Source organism: Dasypus novemcinctus, chromosome 1, assembly GCF_030445035.2.
Source record: "Dasypus novemcinctus isolate mDasNov1 chromosome 1, mDasNov1.1.hap2, whole genome shotgun sequence".
NCBI lineage: Eukaryota > Metazoa > Chordata > Mammalia > Cingulata > Dasypodidae > Dasypus > Dasypus novemcinctus.
Window position 1 is genome coordinate 99987041 of NC_080673.1, and position 22865 is coordinate 100009905.

Below are 22865 nucleotides of genomic sequence, written 5' to 3' on the forward strand. Positions count from 1 at the left end.
GAATTTTGGGGAATTACTAAGTAGGATATTTTCTAATTTCAAACAAGGTGAAGAAATCTGGGCATTGAAAGAGAGAAAAGACAAATAAACAAATAAAAAAGCCCTAAATTCCTCAAATTTAGTGATCTAATTTCCTCCCTTTTCTCTTCTCTTTATTTAATCCTTGGTTTTTGTGTTTTATTTTACACTATGCTTTTGTATTATATATTTTGTTTTTAATTTTGTATCATCCCTTTAATTATGCTTCTATTCTACTATAAACCTTCCCAAAATAATTTTTAAAAATAAAAGGAATCTTTTTAAGAAATATCACTCAGTATTCCTTAGAATTCTCTTGATAATTATCTTGGACAAGGTGCTCACTATGTTTAAGCCTGAAATTTCTCCCCCATAAAAATACTATGGGGACAAAGTAAGTTTATTTTTTATTTCTTTTTATTTATTTATTTATTTATCCGCCCCCCGCCCCCGGTTGTCTGTTCTCTGTGTCTATATGCTGCGTCTTCTTTGTCTGCTTCTGTTGTTGTCAGCAGCAGGGGAATCTTTATTTCTTTTTGTTGCGTCATCTTGTGTTAGCTCTCCGTGTGTGTGGCACCATTCCTGGGCAGGCTGCACTTTCTTTCACGCTGGGCGGCTCTCCTTACTGGGCACACTCCTTGCGCATGGGGCTCCCCTACCCAGGGGACGCCACTCCTTGCGTGCATCAGCACCACACATGGGTCAAGGAGGCCCGGGGTTTGAACCGCAGACCTCCCATGTGGTAGACGGGAGCCCTAACCACTGGGCCAAGTCCGCCGCCAGTAAGTTTATATATAAACACATGTACATAAGCCTTACTCATCTTTTAGATTTATTGTTGCATATGACTTTATTATCCAAGACCTGGCATGAAATAAATACTCAGTAAGTGTTAGCTACTACTATTAATGTTTACTTAAGTTATTATAACAATCTTCAATAGGTATAAAACCCCCATTTTACAGGGAGGATAACTGAAGTCAGAATCCCAAGACACGCAGCTGGCAAATGTGCAGAACCAACGTTTGAAACCAGGTTCATCTGACCCTAAAGGCCTCATGCTCACCCATTGATTCAGATAGCACCGCTTCATTTTGGTAGCATAGTTAGATAGATATGGTTGGATTAATAGGAAAATCAAGATTGCCTTCACCAGTACAGGATCATATCTTGATTTTTATTTTATGTTAACTATTTGTAATTTCATTAGGATAACAAATCTATGCTATTAGATTAAACAAAAACTTTTGGCATTAAGTCTACCACAATTCTTGTTTCTTTTAGGATATAGGAGGGCCAGGTTTATTCCTCAGCATCTTAACATCAAGCCTTCTTCCTAAGAGAGGAACCATCACCTAGAGGTGGTTATGCTAATGGCATATGCATATAGCAGATGAAAGTTACATGCTGTTCTGCTTTTGCTCCTTGCCAGATATTTCTAATAGGTCTGAGCTCTTACACAGTGAGTGAACCCCCATCTAAAGTTGAGAAATAATGAGTTTCCCTCACTCAGTGGGCTAATTCATCAGAAATTTAACTTTTATGTTGCCATCTCTGACCATGGAGCTTTGTATGTCCTGGCAGATAGTAGAAGTTTAGTGTATATCTTCTGGCTGAATGAGTGAATTGTATTTGCAGATGTGAAGAAGAACAGTAGCATTCATTTCAAGAAAGGGGTATTAAAGCATGGGCTGGGTGAAGGAAAGTGGGGTTGGCTCTAAGTTTGGGCAATAAGTGGAGCTTGTATCATTGTTTTCAATACTTGTGTCTCTTCCCTGACATCATACAATACCTTGCTGTTTATGTCCCTTCAGCGCATGCCCACACACTCACAAATTCTGATTTCTTATTCGGTATTCAGTATGCTTTTGCCTTTTGACCTTAGATTCCTGCTTCATCCTTAAACAGTGGGTCAATCAGTTAATTCAGAAGTGTGACTCTTAGTTGAAGAAGCAAATCTGGTTGGAGAGAGCTTTTCCCATTCCTCTAATCCTAGTAGATGAGCCTGCTTTTTAGAGGAGACCATCCCATCTTTATGCAGTAAGCTATGGTTGCAGGAATAGGAATTACTGTTTTTAGCTGAATTGATTATTGCCTAAGAGAAATGGCATCTCCCTCTTTTTTCTTTATTAGCTCAATCAAGATGTTTTAGATTCAAGAGATAGGCACTGGATGAATAAGAGCTGTGAACTTCCTTTCCGCAATCACATTCTATCTAGAATCAAAGGAAGAAGGCAGTCCTTAATTCTCCATAGCCCACAATCAGAATATGTGGGAACTTTTATAATATGCTCTTAGGTAGCTAGTGATAGGAATAGATATTTGGTGTTTACCATTCAGTGAGTCTTTTGTTGTTCAACTTTGGCTAATGTGATACCTTGGCTTTTTCTCTTTCAGCTGTCCCTTTTCCTCCAAGTCACCGGCTTACAGCAAAGGAAGTGTTTGATAACGATGGGAAACCTCGAGTGGATATCTTAAAGGCACATCTCATGAAGGAGGGCAGGCTGGAAGAGAGTGTTGCTTTGAGAATAATAACAGAGGGGGCTTCAATTCTTCGACAGGAAAAAAACTTGCTGGATATAGATGCACCAGTCACAGGTAAGTTCCAAGGATGTATATGTGCTCACTTGTGCCCACGCTTTGTTGTTTATAACACCAAATCAAAAGTCCTAGTTACCAATGCATCTTTGAACACCTTACTCATTCTTTTACTGCTGAATCTACATGCTAATAAGGACTAAGGATATTACACACATATAGAAATATTTTTATTTTCATATACTAAGTATCTTCAAGATTGTGATGCTCTAAAAAGTGATGTGCCTCTTAGTAGGGATGAAGATATTCTCAAGTAATACTGTAAATAAGATCTTTGATAAGTTTATTAGTTGATATTTTTTATTAATAGAAACACTAACTGGCTCGAGTAAACATAGGGTATTCATTGGGGATAGGTTAGATAAAGTATCCTAAGATTGACACAGTGGTTAAGTTGTAATAGTAATCTTATAAATTTATATATGTAAATATATATATAAAGAAATGACTAAATTAAAGCAGTGATTTTCCAAGCATGATCCCCAGAGTAGCATCATTTTCATCACCTGGGAACTTATTTCAAATGTAAATTCTCAGGTCCTACCTGAGACCTGCTGAATCAGATTCTCTGGCATAAAGCCCAATAGTCTGTGTTTTATCAAGTCCTCTAATGATTCTGATGCACATTGAAGTTTGAGGACCACTGAACCTAAAGAAAAAGGCCACATTTCTCTCTTTCCAATAGCAGTTTGTTCCTAGAAAACAAGAAGTCTTTGCTCTATGAGTATTTTTGTTCTGTTACTTTTTATGGGAGGATAAATATTTTGCATTGTGTAGTTTCTGCTAGGCTATAAAAATTAGATTTTGTCAGGAAAGGTTTGTATGGTATAGAGAGTCAAGTACTAGAGGCTTTGGAGCCACCCTTTTTAGTGTCTGCTAAGCCTGAGGTTTGTGTTTTTAGAGCAGCTAAAAACATTTATTTTTCCCTTAACTGTTACCATTCTGATAAAAAGGAAAAATTTAGAAACAATATTTTCCTTTTTGGAATCAGGGAGAAAATTTTAAATATTTCGTATATACCAATGATTGTTCTTATTTTCTATATCTTCTTGTACTTATAATGTTATTGACTTTCAAATATGTATTTGAATGTAAGAGTTAAGGGTAAGATAAATTCTTCAGAATATCGGTCTAGACCGTCCTTAATCAAAATGTCCCTAAACATTCCCATTCCAAAGAAATTGACATTATTTAGTTTTGGTGGGTAATACCATTTTTCTTTTTTGTAAATCAGAAAAGGTAACCATGGATTGGGTCAGGCACCAGGAGACATGGGTGCCGTTGTTAACTCAGTGTCAGACCAGTGGTGAATAAATCGAGCTAAAGCCTTATCCTATGGTGCCACTGTGACTCCCCACCATTTCCATACAGGAAAGTGAAGTCACATATTATCTCCATCTCACAGAGAATGTGAAAATTTAAGGACAAAACAAATGTGAACATATTTTACTTTCTTAGAGACTAAAATATGAAATGTTTTATTATCTCAGCTTTAGTTCAAAATCCATCAGCAAAGAAACTAAAAAAAATTGACTAAACATTTCATTTTATATCAGTAGAAAATTGTTAGCATCAAATGATATCTGTATCATTCAGCTTATTTGTTTTTAATAAAAATAGATGGTTTGATTTTTTTAATAAATTTAATGTTTCTCCATTTCACATGATAATGTGCTTCTTCCAATGAAGGCAATGCTGAATTCACTAATAAGCCTAATAAGCATTAGCGGAGGTGTAAATTATGACTAAAAGGAAACGTGTACATTACATATTGAGGCAGTATATTTCCTGGCGTGGCCAGTTTGATTAGGCTCTGTATTGAGAGAACACTAGGGAGCGTCCTGGAAGCTTCTGATGCATGTTTTATCTCTGAACCCAAATGCCTTTCTGGAGTCTGTAGACTGCCTTCAAATTTACTAGCAACCACACTTGGTTGTTTCTAGTGAGACCCCAGCTGACACACTCTGATGAGTTTCAGAGATGTATGTAGAGAAATAACACAGTTTGGTGCTCAGGATTCAATGATGTATAACTTTCTGGTGGTGGTGGTAGTATAAAAAACAAAACAGCAAAGACTTTTAAATTAAATAGTGACTAGAAGTAACTATGAAGACAATGTATAGCACTAGTGAAATATAATCCAAGTAGGAAAAGGCTTTCTTTAGAGGAGTTTTTCTATTTAATAATGATGGCAAAATCTTAAGGAGCCTTAGTATATTACATTGCGGCGGTCTCTTTTCCTCCCTTTTTAATGAACATGTAAAAATTTTGGCAAATGTGATGGACAAGAAAAGAATTACTTTATCATTTGGATCCAGGGAAGATGAACTTTTGAATATAATTCACTAGAAAGCTAAATTAAGTAATATATTTCAACTCATGTGTCTCAGAGCAAATAGCTGAAACATGGAAGATTGCAAAAGAAAAGGATGGTATAGCAATCAGAGAAAATTACAATCTCTTTGGACTTCAGGGTGCTTTTTATAATTTATTGGTAAAATTTTATAACATATGACTGTGTTCTGAGATTTTTTTCTACCCTGCAGAGCTGAGCTAGCAGTGTAATATTTATTTTTTTAAGGTTAGAGTATGTGTTTCTTGGAGAATTGCATCAGTAAGGTTGTACTTTATTATTAGCAAGCCTGATAGTACACTGCACAATAAAAGCATAGTTTACACTTAAAAATCTTTAGAGCAGAATATGCTTTATATATAGTTCAAAATTTCACAGTTAGGGAAGATGTAGACAGACCCAAGGACTTTTTAATTTAGGGGAAGAAAAGCCTGAAGCCTGATTATGGTGGTTTTAAGTGATACTAGAAGGAGTCTTTCCCTTGTGTATGTCACCTTACTACAATAGCAAGAAGATGAGCTGGCCAAATAGACTTCTACAGAATTCAACACAGAGTGTAGTTGATGGGTAAACCCCCAAAATGAAACAAACGCAAATATTTCACAGTTATATACAAGAGCCAATCCCCTGCCTTCCCTCCTCTTCTCCCCACCAACTTTTTATTGATAGTTTCACTCTAAAATGTTTAGAGAGGAGTTGTGCCAATCTGTACCATAGTTTGGCCTCATTTAAGGGGAAAAGAACAAAAACAAAACAAACCTAGGAATTATGTCTTAATTATTTGAAATCTGGTCTTTTTTCATTTCTTTAACATTTGTTCTTTAACATTTAAGTGTGCAAAGTTTCCCTTCATATGTTTATAAAGTATTGCAAGTTTTGAGTTCATTTGGGATTTATTTACCTAAAATTCAGCACGTTTTATTTTGAAGAAGACAGAAGGACCAGGAAACTGTCTGGTCCCAACGCAGCTCCCTGCGTCTGACCCTCTGGAGAGGGACATAGTGCAGTGTGTACCTGCAGTCCAGGAACATGCATGTAGAGGCCTCTGTGGGCGCAGAGATGAGGACGGTCTCTCCCTCCCGTTCCAAAACAAGGGAGACATGAGGCACATTCTGCTCACTTCTCCAAATTAATTTCTCTGGTAAGAACGGTAGCTATTTCAGAGATTTAATTTGAAGCTTGTGTTGGAGACATTTTGTAAAGAAAAGTATTTTCTTTTTCATTTGACTTTCTCAAAATTGAGTTGCATTTGCTTTGTTTCCTTGCAAACATAAAAATGGAACCTTTAAAAACAGGTGGCCTGTTTTTAAAGCAGGGTGACAAATCATGTTGGTAATTCAATTTAACAAATATTGTGTGGGATGGATATATATATGAGGACCTGGTCTCTGCCCTCAAATGGCTTAGAATATAGCAAGAAAATTGTAACGATAGTTGCCCAAAGATAAGTACCTCAAACTATTAATAAAAGGAAATGACCTATATTTCTTCAAGCAAATTAAGAAGTATTCTACTGGATATGGCTAATTTTAAAGCTAAAAACATTTCCTGTCTTTCGAATGGCTAAGGTTTCCTTGAGAGTACCCGCTAATTATTATATTCCATCTTTCAGTTACAGAAATTCTTAAAGAGATGGAATCTCACCTGTCATGAATCTGGAATAAGAACTCTTTCAGAAGGTTTGAAATTGGGGATATTAAAACAAACAAGAATACTCAAGGTCTAGTTGGACAGTCAGGCATATAAACAGTTAATTATGATATAATACATTAGGAACTGTAATGAAGATGCCTACAAATTCTTGTGGGAACTCCAAAAAGGGATGTAGGAGAGCCAAGAAAGTCTTGACAAATTTCGTGGTATTTGAAATGGATCATATATGAAAAGTACAATTTTAATGTATGATAAAACTGGGGAAGGATACTCTGGGCAGAGACAATAGCATATTAAAGGCACTGTTTTTTAAATAAGGTGACAAGGCATTTTCTTAGAGGTTTGCTGGGTGGAGACAGGGTGTCAGCAGGGTGTGAAGGCTCAGGCTGGGGTTGAGACTGTGGTTCCAAGGCCAGGGCTGTATATTAGCCTCTTGGATGTGGCACTGAAACGTTTAAAAGCTGTCGCATAGGTAGGTAGTGCAGGGAGTCTTTGAGCTGGAGAATTACATAATCAAGTTTATGAACAGAATAGTCATGTACACAGCATCCTGGAAAACAAAGGTAGAGTGGACTGGGGAGGAAGCCTTGGAGAGGAGTTGGTTAGGAACCTTTCACACTCATCCCATGGAGCAGTGATAACTTTGTCAGGATAGGAGGATTGGATCCAGTTTTGATTAGCGGTCTTTTCAAACATGATTGCTAAAACTGTTTTTAAACGTCTGATTAGTCTGTATTTTAAAAACCAAAATCTATTTAAGACTTTCTTGAATATGGTAGGATGGCTTATACAGGGACACAATTTACTACATTTCTCCTTGAAATTCTCATCGTTTCCTGTTTGCCCTTTGCCTTAGCAAAGAACATTCCCCTCATTTGTACGGAGCTTAGGTTTTTGAACGGAGTGATTTAGAACTCATTTTCTGCTCTCTGGACCAAGGGGATAGGCCAGTATCAGCTGGGCAAACTGCTAATCTCTCTGGTTTGTCTGTTTCCTGCAGTGGGGGATTTGTCCCTGGGGCAGCAAAGGATTCCCTCAGTGGCTGTGCCTGCCATTTAGCATGTCAGGCAGTTGCCAGGAGAACCCTCTGGCTTTGTTCCTGGATGTGAGAGTGGACCTGTGGCCAAATTTAAGGTCATGGCATTCCTTCCCTTACAGCAGCTGACGTCAATTAGGAGAATTCCCCATGTTGGTACTCTGGGGAGGGTTAAGTGCGGATAAGAATCCAGTGTCTTTTGGGACCTGAAAGATCAGTGTTTATTATTCTCCTCATATTATCATTTGTCACTATCAGAGCGGGTGGCCTTTGTTTGTACGGTGATAAAATATTACTTCTGGGGCATTTTGCCCCCTGGTGATTTCAGTGGCCAATTCTTTAGGGCCTGCCCTGCAGCCTGAGACCTATTTTGGTATCCAGCCCACTGCTGGCCAGCACATTTCAGTCCTGGCCTGTGGCAGCAGTCCATCATTTTGATGGCCTTATTCCCCTTAATTCGGGTCCTTGACTAAAAGGAAAAAACAAATCATGATCAAATGTGACTTTGAGACCCAAAGTCCTTTTCTCTGATCTGTTCACTTCTCTGATTTTGTAAGGTCAGTCTTAGGAAACTCATTTTACACACGAGAAAAGGGAGATCAGAATTTAAGCCAGAGTTTTCAAATGTGGGCATGCATCAGGTACCTGGGGGGGGGGCTTCATAAGCCACAGGTTGCTGAATCCCTTCCTCAGAGTTGTGATGCAGTAGATCCGGAGTAGGGCTTGAGAATTTGAATGCCTAATAAGTTTCCAGGTGATGATGATGGTGCCTTGGATTTGGGGAACACACTGAGAATCACTGGTTTTAAGTAATTGGACTGAGGCCAAATAGCTAGTAAGTGGAAGACCTCTGAACAGACACCAGCTACATAAGTTTAGCTACCATATATACTGATCTACCTCTGTATTATAGGGTTAAAATCATATACTTTCAGTTCATTTAACTATAATTTGTTTTTGTGTATTATTGAAAAAATCATACAAAGAATGCTGATATTCAAGTTTCTTAGAAAGTATAATAAATTACTTTGTTGATTATAGTTTATTATATTTTAAATATATATTGTCATAACCAAGGCAAAACAATAATGCTGAACATATTAGAGGCATAGAGTTTATCTATACAGGGGGATTCTTACTTAATTTTTTTCCCTGTTAAAAAACATTCCTAGGGCTTTCCTTTATAGACTATCCGAGAGATTAAAATTTCTGTTGATATCCTGTTGTATCAAATGAGCAAACAAATTCCTTTCCTATTACTACGGGAAGCCACTGCTGGGAAAGCTCAAGAAGGAAAAAAGGGAGACTGTGGATCAAAGTATCTTTAAGTGATTTGGATAGTAATGAATGCTGTACTATATTAAAAATAACTAAGCCATAGTAGTTCAGTACATCTGTCTGATGGTGCAAGTCAGCAATAATCTATTGACATCAATAAACATGTAACAACATCTGGAGGAAATATATGATAGTCATTATAATTACATCATAATTACATAACAGATATTTTACTTTAAGCCTTAGTATTTCCTGCCTTTTCAATTTCCAATGTGATGCTACTTTTCACAAATAGGTAAGTGTTTAAGCATCATTGTATGGCAATACCTGTAGTTTTCATAGGAAGATAAAAATCCCCAAAACTTTTATTCTCAAAATCTGAAAGTGAACATTTGTAGTAATAATACTCTAATAGCTTTAGAGAACATTAAAACGTATTAGAATCAGTTCTAGAGTGAATTTAAGAGAAGTGGTGTTTCAGATAATACTGAAATACGCTCATAAGGAAAGAGTAGTCTTCCTACGCAACTTAAAGGAAAATTGTCATTGTACTTCCCTTTGTCTACCCAAGTAATATCCATCTTTCCACTCTCATCATGTTCCATTTCTTCATTGAAGTGTCCTAATAATTTCAGGCTTCACTGATTTTATTTTCCTGTGAGCATCAATGTTGTTTATGGGTTTTAAGGGAGCTTCCCAAATTCTGGTGACAGATTGGTACTGGTCCATGGGAAAGTTTCACTGGTCCTGAGCAAAATCATCTTATTTTAGTGATAATGCTTTCTTTTTTTGCAGATGATACTATAGGTGATAGTACATGTTGATTGATTCTTCTGACCTTTTTTTGGGAACTGATTAGGATGTTGCTTTTGATGTAAGGCTAATATTTGTTAAGTTCTTATTTTTTGCCAGTCACTAGTCTAAATACTGTACTTGTTTAATTCTTGGTTTTTCAAACAACCTTAAGAAGAGAGATACTATTAACAGCTCCATTTTACAAATGAGGAAACTGAAATTCAATGAGATTGAGTATTTTACTCAAGGTCACCAAGGTAGGAAGTGCCAGAATGGGGATTAAAACTCAGGCAGTTCAACCGTGTCTATTTTCATTTTATTAGGTATGGAATTAACTTTATGGGTCCATGAAATTATAGCTTGGCATTTAATTATACTATACTGATTTTTAAAATTGTTTTAAAATTGTTTTACTGTCTTCTTAAATGTTGAGCAACTGAGGATGTGGGCCATGTATGGTAATTTGGTGGATCCTTCTCTATATCAAAATAACTTTAATGTAAATTCACTACTGATTCGTACATAGAAAATTATGATAATGAAAAATTATGGGAACCGATGAAGTATGTATGCATATATTTATATATGTGTGTGAATGTATATGTATGCTAGTTAATAATTTTAACAGCAATTATTTTTTTGTTCTGCTCATTTTTCCTGAAGAGCCACTTACTGATTTGGAAGGTACCGGTCAAATGAGATACTGGTTAAATAAAATATGCGGACCTTTTAGAAGTTGTGTCTTATAGAATGACGTGTGGTTTAATTAGTAGCTTAGTAAGGAATAAAAAATGCTAACCTTTGCAGCTCCTGGGCTTTACCACTACTTAAAATATCACTCTCTCGGTACATAAAATGTGTTATTTTAAATATAAATGGAATACTTTTATGTACAAATCTTGCTAATATTAAAACACATTGCCTGAGAGAAGGCTTTTGGGCAGTTCATTCCTGGCTTTGCTTGGAGGTTCTGATAGCTTGGCCTCCTGCTACCTTGTTCAGCTCTCCACCAGCATCATTGAGTGTACATTGGCTCATGAAGTAACATGAAGCCTATAGAATGATAGAATGATTTAAACTAAGTCAGCTAAGGAGGGGGAAAAAAAAACTAAAAAAAAAATCTAGTGTTCATTGGTTCATAATAAACCCTAAAAGCTGTATGTAGCAAATGGTATACTTACATAAATCCATATCTAAAAATAAATAATAGATAAACTAAAAACAAGTCTTTATCATTCGCTTTCATCATATGAAAAGAAGATTTATATTAAATATATTTTTAAAAATAGGGTATACTGATTATATGAGGGTAGAAAAGAGAACAAACAAGTCCCCTATCCAGGACATAATAAAGCCTTTTTTAAGATTTTTAATATTCAAACCAGATTTCAATTCCTGTTATCATGTTTTCCTTTTTTTTTCAAAGATTTTTTTTTAAGTTTACTTCTCTCCCCTCCCCCCACCCTCCCTGTGTCCCTTCACTGTGTGTATTCTTCTGCATCCACTTGGAATCTTGTCAGCAGCACTGGGAATCTGTGTCTCTTTTTTGTTGTGTCATCTTGCTGTGTCAGCTCTCTGTGTGTGTGGTGCCACTCCTGGGCAGGCTGCATGCTTTTCATGAGGGGCAGCTCTCCTTGTGGAGCACACTCCTTGCATGTGGGGCTCCCTTACGTGGGTACACCCCTACATGGCATGGCACTCCTTCCGTGGATCAGCACTGCGTGAGGGTCAGCTCACCACGTGGGTCAGGAGGCCCTGGGTTTGAACCCTGGATCTCCCATGTGGTAGGCAGATACTCTACCAGTTGAGCCAAATCTGCTTTCCATGTTTTCCTTTTGACTCCAGTTTGGTGTATAATATATTTTCTCTCCAATGTCTGTTCTTATATAACATTGTGGCAAATGTCAGCCACTTTTAGACATAGCAGCATTGTTCCATAGTTCATTAAGATATTTAAAGTAAGAAACAAAAAAAAGAAAAAAAGATATTTAAAGTTAGACACAAAGACTTTTGAACTTTAGATTAATAAGAGTCAAATATGTAGGTGAAATGAAAGTTTTATTCTTTCTATAAGCTTTCCCTCTTTGTTTTTTTCTTAACTCTCTCTGCTCTGACCTTTCTATTTGTTGAAAATAAACAAAGCCCTTTGAAAGAGTGAAATGAGCATTAGAAGGAAGGAAAATTGCATACCAAAATGAGGGCAATGCAGAATATTTTTTTAAGAGGTACCAGAGATTGAACCCAGGACCTTGTGCATGGGAAGCAGGCACTCAGCCACTTGAACTACATCTGTTCTCAATGTAGAATTCTTAACTAAGCTTTCTTTCCCTTTTGTGGCTCCATTTGTGGAGTTGATTTTCCTCTATAAAAATTGATATCAAGATTACCATTTTATTTTGTCTTTCTTTTTAGAATCCTGTATTTTGGTTACAGTAAGTACAGTGTTATTATTGGGCTACTTAGGATTTTATGATTAGTGTCTGACATTTTAAAATCCAAAACTCTGTTTGGAATTCCTGAAGTTAATTCCATTTCAGAAAAGCCGTTCTTTACTCTCGTGATACCTGAATGTGTTATCTGATTTAAGATGCCATCTGGTGGTATGCATTTGATACATCTACTTGTACTTTAAGCTGTCATCAGAGTCACATATCCTATCTTACTTATGAAGAGAATATTTTTTGAAATGACATATAAAGACATTTTTTACAAGTGCTAACAAAAGATCCTTTGTACTTTCCTTTGTGTTTTCTTGAAGTAATATGCAAGCTTGCTTTGTTTTTATTAGCATAATCTGATTCTTTAAAAAAAAATAACTTTGAAAATTAGGCTCTCCAATTCTAAGAACTCAGTTTAGTTCACAAGAACTTTTAGATATCCATCATTGCCTAAAAATCCTAATTGCATAACATTTTTTCATTTAGCTTTTAGAAGGTAAAATTTGATTGGGTATTTGGATATCATGTGGTGAATAGGATATTATCAGATAATCATAAACATGAAACAGAAATTATTAACTTGAAATTTTCTTTTTCATGTTTTAAACATTAAAGGCCAACTCCTTTAAAGGTAATCATAACTACTGCTTTCTTTCCCTTCTTCAAGAGATGAGTTGATAATATTTATTAAATATGTATCAAAGCTAGGTGAAAATTAGAAAATAGTCTGGTTATTGATATAAAATATCCATTTTATTTGAGAGTATGAACTGATGGCCCGTTGAAAATACGTAGGATTTCTTTAGCCCCTTACAAAATTATCTGTGGCTAGTTCGTTTAGTTAACTAATAAGGGGATAGTGGCAGTGAGCCAAATTATAGATTCTTTTTCCCATTGTGGTCTGTTTAGCATTCTCAGAGTTTATTCAAAATTCCTGGTCTAGCCAGTTTATCTGAAGAAAAATCTAAACAAAACAGACATATATGAAGTGAGAGGGAGTGAGAAGAGAAAATATGATTTAATCCCTGCAGTGCAGGTCACCTGAGGTACATAGCTGATGCCAGTGCAGCAATAGCTTTGTTTTCATCCAGTGCAGAATAGTGCAGGGATTAAATCATGAGTCTCTGGATTAGCATTGTAGATTTTCTAGATTTACCACTTCCTAGCTATTGCCACTTCACAAGTTATTTCACCTCTCTAAACTCAGCTTCCTCATCTATATTCAGTGGTGTTGGTCTAGTATTCTCTTAGGGATGAAGTGAAATGCTGCAAATAGCACTTGGAGAGATCAGAGTAAGTGACCAATAAATGGTATATTTAATTTGTTATTTGCTTTAAATGTTTTTGTCTTGGCTGTTACAGTTGTTATGCAGCTAATATATCAACTATCGGTTCTACATTGTTTGGTGATCAGAAACATATAGAATTTTAAACTATATTAGTGTGTACAGTACAGCAGACATTGTATTTTATGGATTTAAGTAAAGACTTGGAGGGCTATGAAAGAAACAGGGGACAGACAGATCCTTAAGTCTACAGCTGTCCAATATCTGTCCTGTCTAATCCTAAATGAGTTTTCATTTTAATTAAAAAAAATGAGCTTTGTGTTTGCAGACATTTTTGTGCTGCCATTAAATTAATTAGAAAGAAGAAGATGAAAAAATAAAAAGCTGTGAAATATTAACTATTAAGATGTCTTTTACAATTGGAAATAATTAAACAAATATGCAAGGATGGGCCTTGCTCAAGTGTCTCACATCAGATTAATAATTCTTTATGTTTGGCTACTGAGAATCACCCTTATGCAAATAGATTTTCATTTCAAATTTGGCTGATTGACTTTTTAATTAACATAGTTCATGGAAATACCAACATAGTGTATAATATCTAGATTTTATATGTCCTAAGTACTGTGCAACTATAGATTGTTTGTTGACATTTAAATCAGAAAAATGTTACAGGGATTTCCAATAATTTTTGCTCACTCTTGCAACCCTTAGCTATTTGGGGATATGTTGCTATGTAGCTCCTTGTTGAAACTTTCTAGAGTATCTAAGTGATCATTTGTAAAATAAATATAATATTTACATTTTTCTTTTGTATACTATAAAGGAATATAAACCATTTGGGGGAATTTCTTCTTTTAAAGATTTATTTTATATATTTATTTCTCCCCACCACCCTCATTGTTTGAACTTGTTCTGTGCTGTGTCTTAAGGAGGCACTGGGAACTGAACCCAGGACTACCAGTGTGGGAGGGAGGTGCCTAATCACTTGAGCCACCTTCATTCCCTGCTTTGTTTTGTCTCTCATTGTTTTTTCTTCTTGTGTCTCTTGTGGCATCATCTTGTCGTGTCAGCTTAATGTCAGCTTGCCGTGCCCACCAGTCAGTTTGCTGTCTTGCTCATTTTTTTCTTTAGGAGGCACTGGGAACCTCTCCTCCTTGCTTAGTTGTGTCTCTCATTATGTTTTTCTTCTTGTTTTCTCTTGTTACATCATCTTGTTGCATCAGCTTGCCAAGCCTGCTGCCGCCCCAGCTGTCTGTCTTCTTTAGGACGCACTGGGAACCGAACCCTCAGACCTCCCATGTGGTAGGCAGAAGCTCAGTTGCCTGAGCCACATCCACTTCCCAGAAATATAAACCATTTTAAGATAGTTTCTGATATTTATTGACTACTACTTGAACTATTTCAGATTCTGTTTTAAGTATGGATAAACTCAACGATAACTTTGAGGGGTAGATACTCTTTGGATGTCTATTTTACTTAGAGGAGCAATGATACACAGATTTACTGAGCTTGCCCAAGTTACATTATTTATAGGTCCACAGTCTAGAGCTCTCTGAGTCTATGGCTGTAACCCTTCCTATAGTATTAATCAACTGTAGGCAGTCTGGCTCCAAAACACAATGTCTTATTAAGATAAGGCAGGGAGGATGGCCTCAGACAATGATTAAAATATTCTTGAGTAGGAAATTTTCCTAATATTCTTAATGAATTCTTTAAAACAGATATTTAATTGATACCCAGTTTTATATGCATCCAAATTATCACTCAGGCTGTAGAGAAGGTACTCCATAATTAGTGAGGTGAAGTAAAAATCAAAACAGGTTAAAGAGCCAGTGAATATTTAATAAGTGAATGCATACTTCTTTGTGATTTTTGGTAGGTTGATTTTTTTTTAACCCCCCATAACCTTGCTTCTGAAGTTGAGCTTTAGAATTTTCGCTTTGAAGTAGCTATGTTTAGAGATATTGGAATCAATTTAAAACAATCCTAAAATATTTTTAACACCCTCAATGACATTCGAACAATTTACATAAGACTTTAGTTCCTATTTGGCCAGTAAAGGATGAACTCTTTTTTTCTTCCCGTTTCCTTTAAATTCCCATCAAAATATACATGTTGTAGAAACATCGATAAAAGTAACAAAACCTTACTTACCTAGCAAATTCTTATCTGTTAGAAGAAAATTGGCATGTAAGTACCAAGTAATTTTATTTTTTGGGCTTATCCAAGAAAACAATTTTAAAAAACCCACTAATTTCAAAAGAGTACTAAAGAAAATTTCAGGTTGGTATTTGATTATCATTTTAAAATATCATTTTTGACCTCTCTCTTGACTTACCTAGTCCACAGCTTCTCATTTGCATCTTGCCTCCTGCTTTTTTCCATTTCTGTGGAGCTGCCTCTACACAGCTCCCTCCCCCTGTGTCTTGCCTGATGCTGCAGTGTACAGTCATAAGCTCTTGTGTCTCCCTGCATAGAGGTACCTCGTTTAGTCCTTCTCTTCCAACTTCAAGAGTAAATAATGGTAATTAATTTTTCTTGGCCTCTTACTATGTATCTAACAATATACTAAAGGTTTTATACCTTCAATCAAACAACCCCTTGTGGGTAGATATGGTTGCTTTCCCCATTTTAGATAGTAGTGAAATATAATGCAAACCAGAAGCATAATTTTACACTTTTTGTAGTCATAAAATAATTTAAAAGAAACTCATGAAATGAACTTCAAATATGTATTTTATTTAACACATTAGATGAAATATTATTTCAACATGTGATCAGTAAAAACATTATTAGTAAGATATTTTGAATTCTTTTTTTTAAACTAAGTCTTTGAAATCTGATGTGTATTATGCTTATGGCACATCTTAATCCATTTCAAATGCTATTGGGCATTTCATATGCTCAATAGACAAGGTAGCTAATGGGTACCATATTGGATAGAGCAGTTACTGATGAAGAAGTTGAAGGTTGGTAAGTAACATTCTTACAGTTACATGGTTAGTAAGCCCAGGACCCTAGAACCAAATGCAACTGAGTCTGGGTCTCAAGCTCTCAGACAATATCAACTTATGAGCTGGGTATCTGTTTTCTTCTTTTGATCCACAATTATAGTCTTGCTATACTTGTATTTGGCTTTAACTGCTTGTATCAAATCTAACCAGTGTAGTGAGATTCTATTACCTACCAATTTCTTTCTATTTCGATATTGAACCTTTGGTATTTGTTTGTTTTTGTTTTTTGTTTTCCCTTTGATTGCTTTCCCTGTCTGGGTTAATCGTCATAAAACCCATATCACAGGGAGTCCATGAGAGTCACTTGCCTTCTTTTTCCTAATCAATTTTTTGCTTTCATTACTGTGAATTCATAATTTGTTATTTCAATTTGGCAGTATTTGATTTATAATTCCTTCTGGTCTTTCCCCTCCTACTGATACCTACACACTTTGTTGTATCTCCCCAAGTGATCTGCACAACACACAATATTAATGTTACGAAGGTGTTGTTTTTATTACCATTCTCTTGGTCAGAAAGCATCGAAGTGCACCGTTCTCCTATAGTAGTGATTCTCAAAGTCATGTGGAGCAAGATCCTTGGGGCCCGTGTGTCATAATATACAAGGGATGGGGCAGGGTAGAGCAGTGGGATGTGGAGCAGGAATGTGGGAAAACAAAGCTATGCAACAGACTTGGTTTAGAAAGTGACCTACATTGCAATCTGTCTTCCATACAACATCTGCATCATTCCATCAACATTGCATCAAGAATGGAGATTTCTGGCTCATCTAGGTAACACAATCTAAATATATTTAATATATACCTTTCAGGATCAACAATTATATTTTTCTAAAATAACTTTGACATTTGTTTATTCACAATATTCAGTTCATTTTGGGATGTCAAATAGATTTAAAGAAGGCAAATGCTTTTCATAGTTTTCAATAGGTAATAGCTTAAAACATGTTTCTACAGAATTAAGTTTACTGTATACTACTTATTGTCCCTTAATTGCTAATCTCCGTATTCCTACCTTTTCTCAGCTATTTTTTAACTGCTTCTGGCTTCTGACTAAGGGCCAAATTTCCTAGACTCCTTTGTGGCTATATGTGGTTTTCTGAGTAAGTTCAGGTCAATGGGATATGAGTAAATGTGTCACACTCAAGTTGTGCAACTAAGAATGCATTCTCTCAGTTTATAAAGTTTATTAATATTTCTTATAACCACACATACCATGGCACACCACCATGTTCGCATGTAATATAGTGCTTTTATTTGGCATTGGTGGTTTACTAGATGGGAGTGGCAAAATCCTTCTAGACAAATTGGAAGCAGAAGCAAATCACATATTGGTGGTTTCACTTTGATTTGAAGCCTTCCTCAATATTCTCTCTCCTGGGTCCTTTTCAAATCATGTTGCCTTTGACCATTGATATTATTTGCTGATAATATCTTCCATTTTCTTCTGCCACAGAATTTTCACCCTTTTGGGGATACTTTTTCTTCTTTTGATTGATGATCTGGTGGATTTTTGTGTTTGTCTTTTAATGTAATCCATTCCTGCTGTGCAGAACATAGTCTTTAGTCATTCCAGTAATTTCATCCTTTTGAGAATATCACTCAGAGGCTCAGTCATGCACTCATGCTTTTTTTTTTTTTTAACATCAAGATTTTAATATACTTTATAGTTCCATTATGGTGGCTTGTGAAATTTCTGAGGCACTTTTGGGACAATGGGATAAAGTGCAAACAGATGTTTTTAAAGGACTTTTTCAGTCTACACTAATGCTATCTTACCCAAATGCTCTTGTAATTAAAACCCTTCTGATGGAAAACACTGTATTTATAGTTAATTCAGCTCTTACTTGATATTTGTCATTATAAAGAGATTAGCATTAGCATGCTGAGTCTCAGATTGAGAAAGAAAACATTTTTTAAAGAATTATTTTATTATTTCAGGTGTATACACACATATACATAATTATAAGCAGTTGGACAAAGTGCTGCATTGTGAAAATTACTTAATTCAGTGATGATGATTTGGGTTCAGTGTGCCGCTTTTGAGAGTTGTAAACGGCTTAAGAATGCCTAAAATCAATCTGTATCTTAAAAACTTCGTGTCTTTTTGCATTATTTTTTAGGGTAATTTTCAAAAGCAAATTTCAAGTCAGGGGTCAGCAAACTTTTTGTGGAGAGCCAGTTAATCAATATTAGAGTCGCTTAGAACCGTAATGCCTGTTTTGTTTTTTTTAACCCCACCCCACTCCCTGCACCAAAATGGTTCCCTTGTCTGTTTGCTCATTGTTTTTGGTCATTGTCTGCTTGTTGTTTTTTTGCTTGTTGTCTGTTTGTTTTTCTTTAGGAAGCACGGGGAACTGAACCTGGGACCTCCCATATGGGAGGTGGGTGCTCAACTGCTTGAGCCATAATGCCTCTTTTGCGCATACTTAGCTTGGCCATTGCAGTGCCAGAGCTGTCACAGACAAGGTATCTGTATAATCCGTGGCTGGGTTCTACTTAAATTTTATTTACAAGGATGGGAATCAGGCAACTTTGGGCCCAAGACCGCTCTTTCCCCCTGCCACACAGATCAGGAAGCCGAGGGGCAGAGGTTTGGCGTGGTCTGGCAGTGTGACCCACAGCTGGTTGGTGCTGAGCTAGGGCTGGGACTCTGGTCTCTTCCTTGACTTAGTGGGTTCTCTCCACCATGTTGCCCTGCCCTTCTTTGTTCTGTCATCTATTTCCTTCCAAACAGCAGTGGAGGTCATGCATGAATTTACTTCTGAAGCAAGTTAGAAAGTTACTTTTGCAATATAATTTCTATTGTCTTCATTAGAGTTTAATGTATTTAATACATTTTAACAGTTTTTCTTCAGCAATAGATTAGAGTTTTTCTACTCTTACCTATCCTGTAGACCACATATTAACTCACTATTTTCCACTAATCTTTAAATAGAGTAATCCCTTAATGTAGTTAACATTTTGCCCTTGACCTGTAGCTTTCTTTTGCTTCTTACATCAGACTTGGCAGTGGGACAGAGGTAATGACCTGAGAAACATGATATTTGTCCATTCCATAACTATCCCTTTTTAAGTGCTGGGAAAGTTTCCCTCATCTTCCCCCATAATTACCTTTAAATGTCTTCAGACTTGAGAAAATAGGGTTTTGTGGAGACCACATAATGCTAATGGGAGTCTACCACAATTCTCCATTCTCTGTTTCCTGTGGAAAATGGAATAAAATAGAATGTTTTTAGTTTCCCAAACTTACTCTTCTGTGTGGTACAATCAGCCTTATTCATTTTACTTATGCCTAAAGGGCAAACAGCATTCTCCCACACTCCTTGCTGAAGTTTCTTCCTGCCCACCCCCCTCAGTTTGAAAATAAAATGTGTTTCCTACAGCAAAGACCCTAATATACCAGCTTCTTCCTCACCTGTGGATTCAGATACACAGTTATTCTGATATTGTGTGCAACTTCAGACTTACCAAAGAATCAGTGTGTAGGTATCACAGGCACCTTCAACTCCGTTTGATCTCCTTAGACAGTCTGTAGCAAACACCCGGATAGAATTATGAAGTATTAGATCCAGAAGAAACAGTAAAGATAAAAAACAATTCAAGTAGTATTGTGAAAGGATTGGTGGACCTGTCACCAATTGGCTGGCATAATCTTAGAGCAAGTCACTTTATTTTATTATGCCTCAGTTTTCTCTTTGGTAAAATGAGCTAGAGAACAAGGTGCAAGAATGACCTGTTCATCCCTTTTCTTTGGTTTCATTTACTTTAAATTCTTGTTACTGTTCCAGAGAATATACCACATATCCTCCCTTAAGTCCCAATTCAAGCTGCCACCTGTAGTGCTCCCATTCATTTCTTAGAAGTAAGATCTTTTTCTTATACAGGCCCCTTTTGATTTCTCTAACTTCAAAAGCAAGGATAGTGCCATTGCAGTTTCTAGGAATTTTTTTGTTTCCTTTCTTTAGTCTGTATCTTAATATTTTGCTTCCAGGACATGCCTATGTCCCTTTCCGCCACCATTATACAATAGATTATATTAGATCTTTCACATGTCTTCAAATGTTTTTAAGGATGTTAAGCTTTGCCTAGTCCTCTGCCTCATCTCTTAACTCCAATTTCACAAAATACACCCCTTCATGGTTACAAGCATGGAGCCATAGTGCCTCAATCCAAATTCCAGCTCTGTGACTGGACAAGTGACACTCTCTGTGTTTTTTTCAATAACATGTAAAAGTTATCAGTCCCTAACTCATAGAATTGTTGTGGAAATTAAATGATATAGCATCTGCAAAACTCTTGAAGCAGAGGCTGGCTTAAGTTCTATATGAGTGTTTGATATTCTAGTATTGCTGCAGGCTTCCTTTCGTTGGCCCGTCTCCCTATGCTCTTTGGCCACCTGAGGGTCTCATTATCCCCAGACTTAAAATTCATGCCCTTTTATGTGATTTTAGATCAGTAAGCATACCTAAATTGGCATGTTAAAGGAAACCCTCACAGGCTACCCTTAAGTACTTCAAATATGTATAATTTCATATTTGAGTTTGAGCCCCTTTTCTTCATATTTCTCTAGTCCTAAAAATCATTCTCAAACTACTTATGGTTTTCACACATTGTTGGAAGGACTTTATACAAGAGGACATTTTAGAAATGATTTATACCATATTACAAGAATACATAAATACAGAAAGGAATTATGGAGATCCTTTCTAAAAAATAAAACATACCTAAAGTCTTTCCTCCTATGCAAATTATCCCTCAATCCCAATTAATTTTGTGATATTTTAGTGAAGAAGTTAATCTGCTAAAATAGTTTGGCTGTTTTGCATTTTAGAAAATACAACTTTGAAGATCATGTTTTAAAAGCAAAAATAGGAAACCAGCAACACTGAATAAACTGATTTCTTATTGATAAAAACGTATTTATTAGAACCATAGAATACAAAAAGAGCTTGAAATCTTAAGATCAACAAATTCAGTGATTTCCAAATCATTTGTGAATACAACTCATTTTAAAATGGAAATATTATGCAGAACTCCCAATGTAAAACAGACGTGCCCAAGTGGACAAGGCGACAGTGCCTCTTTCTCCATGACTAGTAGTTTCCTCTACAAAGCCCTGAGAACCACAAAGAAACAGATTTGGGAAATTCTTTTTCTACCTCTGAAAAAAACCAAAGCTCAGAGAGATTAGTTTTGATTATGGTGTCATTCAGCTCTTCAGTAGTTAAACTCAGAAATCAGCTGCCTTACTTCTTAATCTAGCTTGGTTTCCATACTCCATTCCACTTTTTTCCCTATTAAATTATTGTTATGGTTGTTATTTGGAAGACTATGTATTTAAGAGCTGGTGTTTTGTAGTTAGGGTGATCTAGGTTCTGACATTGATCTGTCTGTTTTGTCACTTAAGCATTTTAACTAACTGCTCTGCACCTCTTATCTGTAATACCGGAATGATAAAGCTAGCATATGCCTCAATGAGTTTTCATGTGTTGTCAAATTAATAAATGTTATTTATTTTTAGCATAAATATGGTCTTGGTTAATGTTATTACATTCCTTTAATTATTAAATCAGGAATTATTTTGATTGAAAAATTCAAATTACATTTGAATGAGACACATCTTTGCCAAACTGTTATCTAGAATTTATGCTCACAGAGGAACATCCCATCTGTACCTGTATCTCTATCTAGCTAAATCCTGACATGACTGCCTTTCTTAGTGCATCATTTTGTGGCGTAAATATAATAATGCTATTTTTTAGGTGTTAGTAAAAAGACAGATTGCTAGAACTGGAAGTAACCTTAAATCACCTAGTGTTCCATTTTACTGTTGAAAAATTAGGTCCACTAAAGTGTAGACTTTTTTCCTAGCACTCAATTTATAAACACCAGATTTGCAGAATCTTGTACATGTACATGAAAGCAGTGCCTTCCTCCTGCCGCTCGGCTAAACGTCTTGCCCACCACACATCCACGTATTCCTCATAGCAGTGCAGCTGGGCCTCCAGGACATTTCCATTACCCCAGTGCACTAGCCTCACCCCCATAAAGGAACAACAGACAAAAGCCTTGTTCTCTTAATCCCTCTAAGCCTCTGTCAGGGTCCAGAGCCCACTCTCATAATCTTGACCATGCCGCTGCCCGTGCCTGGATGGCTCCGATGCTAAGAGGCAGAGGTGGTGGGAGACGTGCCTGAGGTGGGCAATGGGCACACGGAGGTCGGGGTATATCTGGATTGTTATAAATCTGGGAATGCTGCATTTAAATGCCCAGTTAAGTTTCCCTTAGGGCAAAGAAATCTATGTGTGCCTATGTAGTGAATTGATTTTATTAGTCTGAATGGTGATAATTAAGCAGTGATGCAATTTTGTAGCCCTTTTTCATAGGAACA

The 22865-nt window shown here is 36.3% G+C and overlaps 1 protein-coding gene across 7 annotated transcripts in view; it reads left to right on the forward strand.

Annotated features, from left to right (window-relative positions):
* The window catches only part of PPP3CA (protein phosphatase 3 catalytic subunit alpha), a 335265-nt gene that overhangs the window by 160501 nt on the left and 151899 nt on the right, over positions 1-22865 (forward strand). For all 7 annotated transcript variants that reach the window (XM_004465503.5, XM_058294927.2, XM_058294930.2 and 4 more), the window contains one exon: positions 2416-2616. In XM_004465503.5, the coding sequence (XP_004465560.1) occupies positions 2416-2616 (201 nt within the window). The remainder of the gene's footprint in view (positions 1-2415; positions 2617-22865) is intronic.